This window comes from Trypanosoma cruzi, genomic scaffold (genome assembly GCF_000209065.1).
Source record: "Trypanosoma cruzi strain CL Brener 1047053517083 genomic scaffold, whole genome shotgun sequence".
NCBI lineage: Eukaryota > Euglenozoa > Kinetoplastea > Trypanosomatida > Trypanosomatidae > Trypanosoma > Trypanosoma cruzi.
In genome coordinates, this window is record NW_001849564.1 from 57,632 (window position 1) to 71,892 (window position 14,261).

Sequence of the window (14,261 nt, forward strand, 5' to 3'; positions counted from 1 at the left end):
GCAAAATATATACGGACAGTTTGGTGTGGCCACAGGGCAGCCGGCAGCTTTTTTAAATTTGTGTGGAACAGTAATGGACGATTTCTTTTTTATTTATAATTATTTTGTGTGATGGGGTTTGTGTAAGACGAAGGGGAAAGCTTTTTTTTGTTTTGAATAAATCTTGTGTGAATTGCCGCTGCTTGGACTGCGGTGCAATCGTGCGTTTGAGCGGTCTTCTTCTTGTTGCTTCCGCCACGCACCTCCGCTGTACATTTTTGTGCGTTCCTCCACATACTCTGCTCCCCTCTTTTCTCTACTTCTTTGCTTTGTGTTTCTGCAGGCACACACACACACAAGATGCACATTGCAGTGGATTTGGATGCTCCTTTTGCAGTGCATGCTGGCAGTTGCGTGTGGCGGCTGTTGTCTTCCTCCGTGGCCATGAGGAGAAGGGAGGAGGGAGTGCGCAGCCCGCATCACCTTTCCTGCGGGTGTGGAGCACCGCGTGTGGGCAACGGAAGGAAACAAAAGGTAGAAGCACGTCACTCATGACAGTGCGCGGCAGGCAACCATTGGGGAAAAACACAGGGATGCTGATTATTCCAATAGGGCAAAGGCAGCAAAAATAAATAAATAAAAGAAAATAAAAAAGCTTAAATTATTGACAAAACTCAGTGGGTAATGCTGGCAAGCTGCACAGTTATTGCTCCACGAAAAGCCGCAGTTCCACCCTCCCTCACACCTCAGCAGAGCGCCGCAGTGTCTCACAGCCCCAGAAGCAGAAGCAACATCACCCGAGACAGACACCCATGCACGGTGATGTCACCAATTTCGGCCATGGCCAACAAATCCGTGAAATGCCCGTGCTCACAAAAACCGTTGCTCACAAGTGATGCTGCGTTGTGCTCCGATGGGATCTCTGGTTTCCCAGACGTTGCGCGCAAATAATCCTGTGCGGCATCAGCGCCACACGACACGTTATCACTCGTTCAGCATTTGCTAGGGCTGTGCTGGGCTCAGGCGTGGCTATTGCACCATCCAAGGGCATTAGATCACTGTTGCTGAGTGAATCGGGGTCGCTGTCCGTGCCCACGGCATTGCGGGCATACGTGCCCTATTCATGGTCAACGTGTTGTTAGTCGCTGGCAACTGTGTTGGCGGTGGACTGCTTGTCTTCTCTCGCTGTGCGTGCGTCTGGATCCGCTGTGCTGCCACTTGACTCCCCGGACAGCGGCGCTCCCTGTGGGGCCTCACCGCGCAGCTGCTGGCAGCCTTGCATGCTCCTGCCGAGCGGAGTGTCCTGCCACTGAGCATGGCCCCAGACAGTTTTCAGTTCCCCGCATGGCAGCAGCATCCCGATCGCCCACACGAGTTCCTGCCGCCACAGATTCCCTCTCGGCGATGGAGTCACTCCGTCTTGGCTCGCTGGCGGCGCACGACGACGTCACCGAGGAGATTTGTACCGTGCCGCTTTCACTGGTGGATCGAGTTCGCACAGTTGACTCCACATTTTCACCATGACACTGCGGAGCCCCACGCAACGTGACAGCGGACGCTGATGCCATCATGGCGCGATCCCTCGCGCAGGACTGCGTCAATGCCTGGCACGTGGGCCTCCTCACCGCAGTCAGGCGGCCGTACTGAAAGAAATTCCAGGAGGAAAAGGAAGGCGCACACACCGCATGACAGGCGCTTGACGGTGTGGCGGAACTCCATTCCTGGTGTTGACGCGGACATCGTGCCCGAAGTGGCGGATCCCCGCACAGGCGCGATGCGACTCCTGCCCCCTATTCGACAGGCCCGCGAGCACTGCGGATCACAAGGAACTCCCTGTGTCGGTGGTGCCGTCCCTTTCTTTACCGAGGAGACCGGCCCGCCTCTGCCTCCGCCGGAACCTCTTCCAGACAAAAACTCCGCAACTTCTTGCTGACCAGCGAGCGGCGGATTGACATTCTCCTGCTCAATCTGCGGCGGAGTGCGCCCGTTTGTCCGCAGCGTGACGGCACATGTCCGACGTGCTCGGCCTGGCGTTATAATAGTTTGACAGGCCTCACATGCGGGTGCCGCGATTGTTTCATGGTTTTCTTAGCAGGCACCTCGTGCGCTGGTCGCCACCGAAGATCCAAGCATGCTAGCAGGCAAGGCACGCAGGAAGCACCACCGCGGGCACTCGAGATGAGCCAGGCTCTTCCGCCACCGCCTCATCACAGACGCCACGTGCTGCTGATTCCCGACGGACCACGGGAGACTCCGCCTCATCCACTTTGGTAATGTCCTGTCATTGAGAATATGGACTGTGACTGTTTGGGACTGCTCCAGCCCGCACGACGGCCCGCATGCGACTGAATGCTTACCACGTTATTGCTGACGGCCTTCGCGCCACTCACAGGTAGCCGGCACAACAGGCAAAGAAGAGCAAACATAATCTAAGCTGTTTACATGATGAATATCGACTGCACTTCCCGTGGACCAACAATCCACGTGGTGTGCGGGGATCTCCTTTTTATTGTTACTTTGCTTTTGTGTTGCTGTGTGCGCTGCACCTCCTCTTGTGTGTGTGCGTACCCTCCGTGAGGGGTGCCGACACGACGGACCGCTCTCGCCGTATGTGCATGCGGTGGAGCCTTGTGTGCCGCTCCTGTTTGCTTCTCCCTCTTCCATCTGTGTGTTGGTGTTGCGGCAGGGCTGTGTGTGTGTGTGCCTGTTGCCGTGGATTGGAGTGTGTGTTGTGCGTGGTGTGCGGCGTACGGTGCATGCCTGGCTGCTGCCCTCTCCTCATGTGGTGTGCCCTCTGTGTGTGTCTGCCGCACCTCTCGTCTCCCCTGTTGCTCTCCATGTCCCTCACTGTGCAGATCAGCTCCACACCACTGAAGGACCACACTCACGATGATGATGTGCCGTCTGCTGTGCGCCCTGTTGGTGCTCGCCCTGTGCTGCTGCCCGTCCGTGTGCGTGACAGAACCTCCGGAGAAGCCTAAAGTTGATTTAAACACCTCCGTTCCATCGACTTCTGGAACAGGAGTAAAAGAGGCACCACAGGCGAACAGTCAATCACTACCACAAGGTATAAATTCCGTTTTGGACCAGGATAATGTTGGCGGTGAAATAAGAGTTTTGACGGATCGGGATTCTCAAACAGATGACGCTCACAATTCGGTAAACAGAGAAGGTACGGACGGTGATACGGGACTAAGAAGTCCCAGCGATTTTTCCGAAGAAAAAACACATGAAGAAACCGAAGGTCGTGCCAAGACGACCACTATAAAAAAGTCACCGGAGGATGACAGGAAGGCTAAGCCTGAAGCCAATACAAATGCCACCAGTCCAATGCCCTCTGCACCAGTAATTAAGCCATATGACGCTTCTGCTCACACGACCATGACGACTGCAACACGTGAACCAACCACCACCACAACGACCACTACAACACGGGCGCCAAGCACTACTACAACTACTACAACCACGACGACCACCCGCGCACCGTCACGTCTGCGCGAAATCGACGGCAGCCTCAGCAGCTCTCCGTGGGTGTGTGCCACGCTGCTGCTCGCCGTATCCGCGCTGGCGTGCACCACTGTGGGCTGAAGAGGTGTATGCGAGCTGTGCGTGCCAGCACTCAACCGCGGGGACTTGTGCACGTCTACCGTGGTCCGATGTAAATAAATAATAGAAAATAATGTTTGTGTTTTGCTTCATTTGCTTCCGCTATTCTGCTGTGTGCTCCGCGTTGATTCCCACATCCGTCACGTTGAACGCACCCCAGAGACACACTCATATGCACGACACGATTGCAAATTTTTACGTGGAAGTATGTCTGTGTGTGGGTGCATGCGCACTGGAGCCATTTTTCGCAGCTCCTTGTCTTTTGTTTTTTTACTGTTTTTACTCTATTGCTTTTTGTTTACTCATGCTTTGTTTTTAATTATTTTTTTTTGCTGTTTACGCGCTGCGGGGATGTATGTGTGCTTTTTCCATTTCACTGATTCCCTCTGCCTCATGGTATGTGCGCTACTGCTTCTGCTGGGATGCTGTCATTTTTTACAGCGCATGGCTGTGTGCTTTGTATCCCCTTTTGCCTTTCACTCTGCGTTGACGGGGAGTTGGTTTGTGCTGAAGGCTGCACGCAAGTGACAGGAGTGATGGCGATGATGACTGGCCGTGTGCTGCTGGTGTGTGCCCTCTGCGTGCTGTGGTGCGGTGCCGGCGGTAGATGTGACGAGGAGATCGCGAAGGATCCTGTTGGTCCAAGCGGTGCTCCTGGGAATCTTGGTAAAGATGGAATGGAAAAGGCAGATCGTTCAGCAGTGGGACACGGAGAATTAGGTTTAGTACCAGAACCACCAAAAGATGTATCACAAGGCGGACCCTCAGAAAGAACTTTGGGAGGACCAGGTGGAGATGCTGTGGATAAGAACAAAGATGTTTTGATTTCTGGAAAGGTGGATGAATTTAAATCGCCTTCACCAGAAAAACAACCCCCAGGAACCGATGATCCGGCAAAAAGCATAGAAGAAGAAGTGGAATTGCAACAACAAAGAAATGACGGGAAAGAATTAGAAAATCAGCCACAGCTGCAAGTACCAGTGACACAACAGGAGCATGGCGTACTGCCACTATCGTTGCCACACCCGCAATCACAACAATCACACCAAAATACACAACAGCAACAACCACAGCCACAAATACTACGAAAAGAAGGAGGCATGCCGCATGAAAAAGGATCCGAAAAAGGAACGCAAGAACTGGATAAATTAAAAGAAGAATCTCAAGATACAGAACTGCAAAATAAAGTAAAAGAAGAAAAAATGAAGCAAGAACTAAAAAATGAAGAAAAAGGAGGAGAACATCAGCCACAATTGCACGTACCAGTCGAACAACAGGAACAGAGCGCACTACCACAACCGCCACAATCAATGCAACAGCCGTCACCACCGCAAGAACAACCACGGCAGCAAAAACAGCAACCGCCTCATGGAAACCCCGCAGATAATGAACAAGAATCCAAGACGGATAAAAATGCCGTTGGTACAAACAAAACCGCAAATGGCACGGCGACACCTGCCGACAGTGACGGCAGCACCGCGGTCTCCCACACCACCTCCTCCCCTCTTTTGCTTCTTCTTGTTGTTGCATGTGCGGCTGCTGCTGCGGTGGTGGCCGCGTGAGAATGAGGGAGAGAGAGCCGTGCACCGCCCTCACACACACTCTTCCTTCTCTCTCTCTCTGTGTGTGTTCCCTTGCATGGACTCTCGCCCTCACCTCAGCCTAATAAGCACAAACAATAATGTGCCCATTGTATATATGCATGCACACCCATGCAGGCCCGTTGGTGCTCTCTTTTGCACGACACGCACCGCTGCCGTCCTGCCTGGCTGCATGGGCGGAGCACCGTAACTGTTTCTGTTTTGTTTTTATTGCATTGAGTGGGCGACCTCTCTCTCTCTCCCTCTGTGTGTGTTTTGCTTTACGGGAGTAATGAGAGTGTGTGCGCTGGTCGTCCCACGCTTCGGCTTTTTCTTTTATTGTTTTATTTGTATTGTGGTTAAGTGCACGCATTATCCTTGTTTTTAGATTGTTGGCATGCTTTGACTGCGGACGCCTAAATTGTCTTTTTGTATTTCTTCTTTTTTCCTTTGAGATATTGTGAGTATTTCCTATTCCTGTCAAGCCATGAAGTGTCTTCCTTCACGTGCAGCATGCGTCAGTTGATCCACGTCGCCCCACGGTCTGCAGTGCTGCTGGTGCTTCTGGTTGTGATGTGTTGTGCCGGCGGGTGCTTTGCTGCCAGCCTGACGTGCTCCTGCTCCTCTGAAAAGGCGATGCGTGCCGACAGGGCGAAGTCGATCCCGGCTGTGGTGAGGGACGTGCCCTTTGGATATGAGGGTGCGTCGCAGACATGCACCGTCATTGGGAGGAATGGATGGGCGCCCACCCGCATCGATGTGTCGACAAGGGACCTGGATGGCACCAGGAAGTATTGCAGCTCAGAGCGGTATTGCGCAATGAATTCATTGGTGGCAATTGCGAGTGTGAAGGTGACGTTTTTCTATGCTGAGAAAAGGGAAGTATTTGTTTCGTTATACTTTGCAGCCACTGTTCGTTAATGGCCTGCGGGCTGTCCGTAGCGATGTGGCCAGTTTTTCCGTCTTGAACGATGCTGTCGTGCGAGAGGGTGTGTTCCCAAATAGTCGGATGCTCAGTTGTCGAGGACGTGTGCATTCCCACAGCGTGTGCGGCAGGGCCTCCCGTGTATTGTCGCGGCTCAGCGGCTGGTGGGGGGTTGCAGCAGAGGAGTGGCTGAAGGGCTACGGCTGTCATTGGAGCTTGCAGAGGTGCGTTGTCCGTTTTTTGCTCGTTGATACGCTTGACATTTTGGTAGCGACCTGCGCGTGAGGCATCTGTTGGGGAGACCGTGGAGCTGTCGCAGAATCCACATGTTGGGCCTTCTGCAACGATTGGAGTGCCAGGGTTAGTGCGTCGGGCGTGTGCCTTCATATTGTGGACGGACGAGAAGACGCTGCTGCAGCTTGGGCGGGGCGACGTTGATCCGCTGCTCGTCGTTCTACGAGGAGGTGCCGTCGACACGCCAGGTGGAGGTTCCGGAGGAGGTCGGGGCAGTCCTGCCTCTTCACTGAGAGGAGGAGCAGCACCACCAACACAGAGGGTTGCTTGTGATCTGCAGGGCGCGTGCCAGTCTGCTGAGGAGTGGGCAGGAGGACGTCCATCAGCCGCTTGCTCTTCGGCAAGGAGTGGCGGTGCTCACGTCGGGAAGGGGTTCCGGCGGAGGCAGAGCACAGACGCGGTCCCAACAGCACCGCAGCACAGCCGATCCCAGAGGGCAGGGAAGTGGCGCCGCCATGCCTCGGGGCATCACAGGCCTGGGATCGAGAGGGCACTAAGCTGTTTCGCACGGACCTCTGGCAGCATGGAGAAGCCACGGCGAAGGGCATGATTGCGGTCCTCCCGTTTGCGGAGCACTTCTGCTCGTGGCAGGCTGCCGCTGCAACACACTCGGCCTGCTCCATTCCTTCCGTCCAGGTTCCTGTGGAACTGCCACGGCTGCCGCTCGTGCGGTGCCGCGGTGCATCTCCATCCATGTGGTCACAGTGGCCAGAGACGTTACACGCGCCGAGGTGGAAGCATCACAGTCAGCTTCACGCAGGACAACGAAGACATGCTTCCGTCGTGGCAGCATGCCTGCCTGTCGCGGGATGCCGTCCTCCGTCCCCGCGGTGTGGGATGGCAGATGGTGGTCCGAGTCCATGTAAACAGGTGGACGTCCAGTGGGAGACACGCAGCACGCGTTGCGCAGTCACGTCGGGAAACGATACGCTGCGGCCGCTGGTCCACGTTGCCTGTGCCGGGTCGCCGGATAGCTCAGCGTCCATGTTACTTGGAATGACGGCGAGGTCCTCTCCTGCCGTCTTGGATGGTGAGCGACCGTCCCGCAGCTCATGGTGTGGGTTCATGTCGCAAATAACCGCTGCTGGGCCAAGGCGACGAATGGTGCTGCGCCAGTCAAGCAGCAGGGCAATCCTGAAAGACGAAGGGCCTGAGGTTCTCAGCCACCAGAAAACTACAAGGCCATCCTCATCGGGGCTGCGGCTCTTGCGGACACCACCGCAGCGGGTGATGCCGACGGAGTGACCGCAATGAAACGACTGTGCGGTTCTGTCAGTCGGGCTGCAGGCAAACCGCCTCGCCGCTACACAACCGACGGAGCGTGGGACCTTCTCGAGGGATGAAGCCTTCGTGGTCCCCATCACGCTCGCAGCAATGCCCTGCCGCAATCACTCCCACAGAGAGACAGGGAAGAGTGTGTGGATGTGTGCCGAGAGCACAGCGACTGTCACCGTCAGAGGAGGCCATCGTGGCACCGTCCGTCACGCGTCAGCACACACCGAGCAACGCCCGAAACCAGTAGTGCAAAAACAACGAGGAGAGAAGAATGCCCCAAGAGCAGGCAACACCTTCACGCATGGCGGGCATCGTGCAGCGGCGTTGCCATTTCAGCACGGGACGCAAGCCAACGTCCCTACCTTCGCCGAAACATTACTGCAGAGCACCGTACAAATACTTATGTGTGAGTGTGTTTGTGCTGGAGAAACGGGAAAAGGAGGGGAAGCACAGGAAGGCACATCAGCACAGCAAGAGGAACAGCTGGATGACAGCGATACATGCGGTACGGACCCAACATCAACAATCACAAATCCATCCACAAAAACAAAAACAAAAAAGAAAAAACAAAAAACACGGAGGCAGGGTGTGGCTGTGTGTGTGGCGCTGCGGGTGTCTGCCAGCCCTGACCGCAAAGAAAAAAACAAGAGGGAAGAAATGTGTGCTCCGCCCCACAGGCCCTCGTCGCACGCCCACACGTCACGGCTCCCTCAGCGCGCCGTTCGTCGCGGTCCCTCCTCATGCGTGCAGCAGGCGAGGCGCACAGGGCCGTCGTCACGAGCGTGTCGGTGGGTGTGCGAGTGGAGCAGTTGGGCGGAAACACACGGCACCCCTCACAGGAAGAGTGCAGCAACAAACAATTGAAAAGAGGGAAGAGTAGAAAAGAAAAAAATCTTCCACAGTGACTCCCCCCAAAAAGCAAAAAAAGGGATGCGGGATGAAAGATAAAAGAAAAAGAAAAAAAAAACACAAAATAATTTAAAAATAAACCATTAAAAAAAAAAGGTTTAAAACGCACAACAAAGCAAAAGCAAGAAAAAGCAAATTATCTTAAGGATAAATTAGTTCTTGGGAGTAATTCTGTGCAGCGGAGGTCGCAATTGTCCCACGCGGCAGCCATTCACGCCTCACTGAGCTGCAAACCCCCACAGTCCCAACAGAAGGAGCAGCGATGGCAGCAGTCTGGTCTCACGCAAAGCGCCGGCATCGCTGTTATTCCCCTGCGACACATTTCCGAGGCTGCTGCTGAGCGCCGTGGCATTCACTTCCCCGACCTGTGGATGGACCTCTTCCTCCTGCCCATCCGTTCCTCCCGCCGTCTCCCCATCCTCACCAGAGCTCGTGCTCGACTCAGGAGTTTGGGGTGATCCATTTCCCCGCATCGTATCTTCACTCCCTGTCGTCACCGCTTGAGCAACATCAGACGAGGGAGTCGTAGCAACGAAAGCTGCACTGGATACACCGTCACCACCAACATTAGCCTTCAACGGTTCGTGTTGCATCCGCTGTGGTCCGCCTAAATTAGACTGGGTGACGGCTTCCTCCACATCTGATCCACTTACCGTTGTTGAGCGACTGTCTTCCCCCGATGTCTTCAAAACCTCCGGCTTCGGAATAGTAATTGTATTTTTGGCAAGCCCTGCAATCTCTGTGTCACTCAACGGACGGTTGTACAGCAGGACGTTCGACACAGTCACGGGCAATTCTTCTTGGCTTCTTGTATCGTCTGCGCTGCCTCTATCTCCTACAATGTAGAAGTGCGATATCTCTTTCGAATCCGTAGTTTCCAATTTACATTGTTCATTCCCACCCAGACGCTTACCATTGACGTACGCGGAGCTCTGGTTGCCGTTCCGTCGCATAATTACCACGTGTTGAGTTGTCTCTGTCCCCAAAGTGCTGCTGTGCTCCGTAGTTGTCTTGCCACTACAAAGCAATTTCCACTTCTTTCCGCTGTCGTATGACAGCTCCATAAGTTTGGATCCTTCTTCATCGCCATCCATCTTCACACCCATCAATGGAATAGTACCCTCCGTCGGCTCACCGTGGACGGACACCGTCGCCACAAGAGTGAAGTTGTAGTTCGCAAAGTGGTACAACTGATTCTCCCCCTGCTTGCCAACAGGCCACTGCGCCCACGCTCCACGCCCCGTGAACTGCACGCCGTTATCCGCCTTCTTCGCCACACCTTTATTATTTACTATGGCGTTCACGCCGAGGTACTCGTCCCTCCATGTGTTACCAGAGAAGTTGCCGGACAAAAAGCCAACCAGCCCATCCGTGATCTTACCATCGCTGCAGGCAGTGTCAGGTGAGGCATCCTCCGCAGCAGTTGAAGTAGGGCACAGCTGGGAGACACGTTCGTCCACTTCCTTCCACGTTTTCAGCACATCCTTCACCTTCTCCAGCTGCGCAGTCAGACGCACAGTAAACATACCGTAAGATGATTCTTCATTGCCATTCTCCCTCTCGTACAGTGCAATCAACTCCTCCCCCTGCTCATTATTATCATCTCCACTTTCACCACTTTTGTACAACAGGGAGCTGGCGGAAACGTCTTCTTTCTCTCCGGATACCGACCCAATATCAACAATGTGCGTGTTGTCCGTCAGCCAAAGATGGAGTTCACCCTTTCGATTAACTTCGTCATTACTCGAATACACCGGCAGAGTGACGAGCATCACTTTTTTCTTATCAATCGTCGCTGTGATGAACCCGCTCCCAACGATTTCAACCTTTTCACCCTTTTTGTTGCCCCACACGCGCGAGAGTGTCCCGAGTGCCTCCGTCCACGAATCCCCCTTGTCACCGGACTCGTACACCCTGCGGCGGCCACCATCACACGCAGTCATCATCATGAGTTTGTCCTTCTCCCACTCCACGACGGAGGGATCACTGCAGCCATCGGCAGACATCCCTTCCGACAGCTTCCAAAATTTAGTATTCTTCGAGTATATGATCAGCGAGACAGTCTTTCCATTCTTTTCGTTGCCATCACCCTGGTTCGTCTTCTTCTTCGTGGCTTCCACAGGGAACACAAGCGTACCGTCCTCCATCTTAACACCCGATCCACCGCCGCCAGTCAGCTGCGTCCAGGATTTGTGTTCTTGGTTTAAAAAAGTGCACGGTAGAGCGTGAGTATCGTTCCAGTCAATTTTTTTGCTTTCTTCATCACTGACTTGCCCCTTTACCAGCAGAAGTCCCGAAGGAGCCACGTCAGCCCCATCCTGACAACTATCAGCAGGGTTCGAGCTGTAAGTCCCAGCCATTATGTAAATATCATTTTCCTCAACGACTACTGTTGGCCGGCTCACGTTCACTTTCTTCTCTTCAGAATCTTCTTTCTCCAAAAATTGTGTCTTCGTTTTGACATCCTTCATAATTTCCTTCTGTTCAACATCCTTCGTTTCCGCAAGAAATTCGGACGCAATGCCAGTAAAGATGATGTCTTCACCGTTTTTCTTGCAATGAGCCTCGGCAACGGCAAATACATCATTTCCCACTTTCAAAAGGCCGGGAACGCCTAACGATTTCACCGTTACATCATTTTCATCAGTGATGCCTTTCCATGCAAACGTTGGAGCAGTCACTGGATTACTTTCCTCTGCGTGTGCATCTTCGGAGGCGCAGCACATCACGACGACGCAGAAGAGCAGCACCACGGAATAGAAGAGATGCCGGAACATGTGGGGCCTCTGCGGCTCACTCTCTCTTCCTTCCCTCCTCCTTCCGCTGGATCCGGTCACGCGGCGACGGTTGTGTGTGCGGGGTGCCTTCACTGCAGCAACACGTGAGAGCATACAAATATGTGTATGTATGTGGGCGGTGTGTGTGCTGTTGGTCCTTTCAGTGCCTTCGAATTTCACAGTAGCGATTAGCGTTTGGTAGTAACTTCCTTATTGGAGGGGAGCAACAGACAACAGCGGCAGAAAGACAGCACAACAGCAGTGCACACCGCCACCACTCACAGCGAACCACAACATCACCATCCCCGCAGTCATTACTCCCCAGCACCTCTTAACAGCATAAAAAAATATAAAGTATTTAAAAAGCAAAAAGCCTCCCAATGAGGGACCGCAGGCCATGGCCCTGCAGATAAGGCAAGCGAAAGGGGGCCACGTGTGCAGTGAGGAAAAAGATATTTGCGCTGCAACGACACGGCGGCGTGATGCCCCGTGGGGAGCATCGATGCAGACCAGCAACACCACCTGCAAGAAGAGTTGCTTCTCCTGCTGAGCAAAAAGGAAAAACGGCCTCAGCAGCCCAATATTGAGAGGTCGTCTGCACCTCCTTGCGGCACCTGGAAGCTCTGCAGGCAAAAAGATGCAGACGACGCTCTGCTGCACGCGTGACGGCCGTTGCACCCTTCACAACGGCAATCGCATCCTGTCGCACCACACGCCGCAGCGGGTGCGCCCAGTCTCCGTCTCACTCCCTCCTGCCCCTCTCACTGAAAACACATTGGTGGCCGTGGCAGACCCACCGACATGTCAGAAATCACTTGTTTTCCCTCCTCCCCCGCACATCGCACAGCAGCACCGCCAAACACATGCCACTCCTTCTTTCGCGGATTCTCCTCAGACATGCCTCCCACCACATTCATCAACCCACAGACACGCAGTCCGTATACGTCACGCTGCTGCCCCGCATGATGGAGCCGCACACACACCAAAATGGCATCCCACTACTCGGCGCAAGCAGCGTCTGGACACACAGAACAGGTTGCTCCAGTCAACAACAGCTCCCTCCAAGCAGTGAGACATGAATCGTCACCAACAACCAAACAATCAGCCCCTCGTCTCCTCCTTCCGCCATGCACAAGGTTCTGCTTGCCTCATACATCCTCCGTGGCGCCCGGACTCTCAATGAGCAGAAAACACACTATGCGTTCCTCGGCTCAACGAGAAGCCCATTGACAATTCTCAGCCGGCTTTCTCTCCGGGCTATGCATGTAGAGCACCACGGCAAGAATGCACAGGAGCTTATATGGAGAAACCCTCAACTCATTCCATGTCAATGAAAATTATGGCATCATACATGGGCTTCATAACAATTTCAACTTGCTCTTCCCTGAGAAGTCTCCAATACACATCGCACGTGATCAGAGTAAAGAAAAAAGCAACGCCTCCAGTCCGACCGTCATTCCGCGGTGGAGATCAAAGCACAATCCAAAAAAATGCCGCAAATCATCATGTATTCCACACAGACCATCTGCGACTCATGAGGCAAATGCACAGCACGGAAGAAGAGTCATGCTCACAAACACGCAACGCACAGAAAAAGAGGGAGTTGGGAGAAGCAGCACTAAAGCAACCTCAGCCAACGACAGAAGAGCTCGTGGGTGCAGTACCCAACGCCATTCTTTGTGAATGCAAATGACAATAACAACAAACAACGTGAAGTAACAGTCGGGCACCACAATATGGGCCACAGACACCACCCACTCACCCATTCACTCTTCTCCCTCCCAATGGTGTGGTCCTCCTTCACCTCCACAGAGACGTTTGCCGCTCAGTCATGCGAGTTTCCAACGCAAGCACTCAAGGTGCGTTTCGGTAATCCAAAAGCCAACACCTCTGACCAACAGAGGAGATGCTCGCAGAGACCACACGGCTCCTCAACGCACCCTCAAGCCCTCCTCACGACTCGTTCATGCGATGGAGAGGAAGAAAAGCGACTCTCGCGTCATAAAACGTGGCCAATGGGAGCGGTGTCCACATGCAGAGAATGCCAAGTTGCGAAACAGAAGAGGCAAGAGGAGTGCTCGCAGTGGACGTCACCTGCCACGTCTGATGTGCGTCGTCTCATTCGTGCAACAGAGAACCAACGACACGGTTGTTGCGGTGCCTGCCCGTGTGTGCACCTCACTCTCGGGCCAATGAACGCCCCAAGGAACATCCTATCGAGAGCAAGCAGCTGGCCGTGCAAACAGCACCAATTCTTGCCAACGTCCCAGCGGCCGCTCTTTTTGGCGAGGCTCCGCTCTCCTTCCTTGTCTCCCGTGCACCATCCTCGTATGAAATGAAAACGCTCTCCACGACAGGTGTCGTCAAGTGCCTCCAAAGCATGAAAAGAATATCTACAGGGGCCGCTGGCCGGATCCTAAGTTTATAAATAACAGAAACCAAAAAAGATAGGAATAAGAAATGAATGAATGGAATAAAAATGGGGATTCACCGTATCCTCAAGGTCTAGCAACAAGTAAGTGTACATTTATGTATGCATACTTTGTTAGTCACCATCGTGACCCAATCACTCTATTCGGATTGGACATGTATATATATATATATATGTGTGTGCATTCATAACTTACGAAGTGGCAGACTTTGGGGTCCTGCAGCCACAAGAACCCGCCGCAAGGGTGTGAACCAAAAAAGGGAACGGGTGGGAAAATAAGAAATAAAAAATTAATAAAAAATCCTTCCTGCCGTTATCGGCTCCCTGCTCCCTTCAATCACCGTCTTCCAAAAGTATTCATGCGATAGGAAAAGGGTCGTACAGAAATATCTCCGTTTTCCCAGGACATATTCATTTAGGCGGCCAGGCTCTCCCGTGAGCATCCTCCTCGCAAGCTCCTAATAAAAAAATAAAGAGATATATTT

The 14,261-nt window shown here is 53.4% G+C and overlaps 5 protein-coding genes across 5 annotated transcripts, besides 17 other annotated features; 4 read left to right on the forward strand and 1 right to left on the reverse strand.

Annotated features, from left to right (window-relative positions):
- Positions 1 to 4,116: part of a sequence feature (areas not merged during assembly with more than two copies in the genome that could not be assigned to a particular haplotype) that runs on past the window's edge.
- Positions 86 to 106: a sequence feature (AT_rich).
- Positions 604 to 633: a sequence feature (AT_rich).
- Positions 2,869 to 3,567, forward strand: Tc00.1047053508871.140 (mucin TcMUCII, putative; the record flags this gene model as incomplete). Its single annotated transcript, XM_811633.1, has 1 exon — positions 2,869 to 3,567. The coding sequence occupies one exon, from the start codon at positions 2,869 to 2,871 to the stop codon at positions 3,565 to 3,567; it is 699 nt and encodes a 232-aa protein (XP_816726.1).
- Positions 3,385 to 3,456: a microsatellite.
- Positions 4,117 to 4,928: a sequence feature (heterozygous, non-Esmeraldo-like haplotype).
- On the forward strand, positions 4,122 to 5,147 carry Tc00.1047053508871.150 (mucin-associated surface protein (MASP), putative; the record flags this gene model as incomplete). The annotated part of the gene is made up of 1 exon (XM_811634.1): positions 4,122 to 5,147. The coding sequence occupies one exon, from the start codon at positions 4,122 to 4,124 to the stop codon at positions 5,145 to 5,147; it is 1,026 nt and encodes a 341-aa protein (XP_816727.1).
- Positions 4,929 to 5,651: a sequence feature (areas merged during assembly that could not be assigned to a particular haplotype. This can correspond to areas where the two haplotypes were merged or to regions with more than two copies in the genome that were merged during assembly.).
- Positions 5,652 to 5,799: a sequence feature (areas merged during assembly that could not be assigned to a particular haplotype. This can correspond to areas where the two haplotypes were merged or to regions with more than two copies in the genome that were merged during assembly.).
- On the forward strand, positions 5,679 to 6,086 carry Tc00.1047053508871.160 (uncharacterized protein; the record flags this gene model as incomplete). Its single annotated transcript, XM_811635.1, has 1 exon — positions 5,679 to 6,086. The coding sequence occupies one exon, from the start codon at positions 5,679 to 5,681 to the stop codon at positions 6,084 to 6,086; it is 408 nt and encodes a 135-aa protein (XP_816728.1).
- Positions 5,800 to 8,858: a sequence feature (areas not merged during assembly with more than two copies in the genome that could not be assigned to a particular haplotype).
- Positions 8,200 to 8,232: a microsatellite.
- Positions 8,600 to 8,704: a sequence feature (A-rich).
- Tc00.1047053508871.170 (trans-sialidase, putative) lies at positions 8,787 to 11,459 on the reverse strand (the record flags this gene model as incomplete). The annotated part of the gene is made up of 1 exon (XM_811636.1): positions 8,787 to 11,459. The coding sequence occupies one exon, from the start codon at positions 11,457 to 11,459 to the stop codon at positions 8,787 to 8,789; it is 2,673 nt and encodes an 890-aa protein (XP_816729.1).
- Positions 8,859 to 9,127: a sequence feature (heterozygous, non-Esmeraldo-like haplotype).
- Positions 9,128 to 9,259: a sequence feature (areas merged during assembly that could not be assigned to a particular haplotype. This can correspond to areas where the two haplotypes were merged or to regions with more than two copies in the genome that were merged during assembly.).
- Positions 9,260 to 9,750: a sequence feature (heterozygous, non-Esmeraldo-like haplotype).
- Positions 9,751 to 10,928: a sequence feature (areas not merged during assembly with more than two copies in the genome that could not be assigned to a particular haplotype).
- Positions 10,929 to 14,261: a sequence feature (areas merged during assembly that could not be assigned to a particular haplotype. This can correspond to areas where the two haplotypes were merged or to regions with more than two copies in the genome that were merged during assembly.).
- On the forward strand, positions 13,082 to 13,684 carry Tc00.1047053508871.180 (uncharacterized protein; the record flags this gene model as incomplete). The annotated part of the gene is made up of 1 exon (XM_811637.1): positions 13,082 to 13,684. The coding sequence occupies one exon, from the start codon at positions 13,082 to 13,084 to the stop codon at positions 13,682 to 13,684; it is 603 nt and encodes a 200-aa protein (XP_816730.1).
- Positions 13,962 to 14,236: a mobile genetic element.
- Positions 14,049 to 14,078: a sequence feature (AT_rich).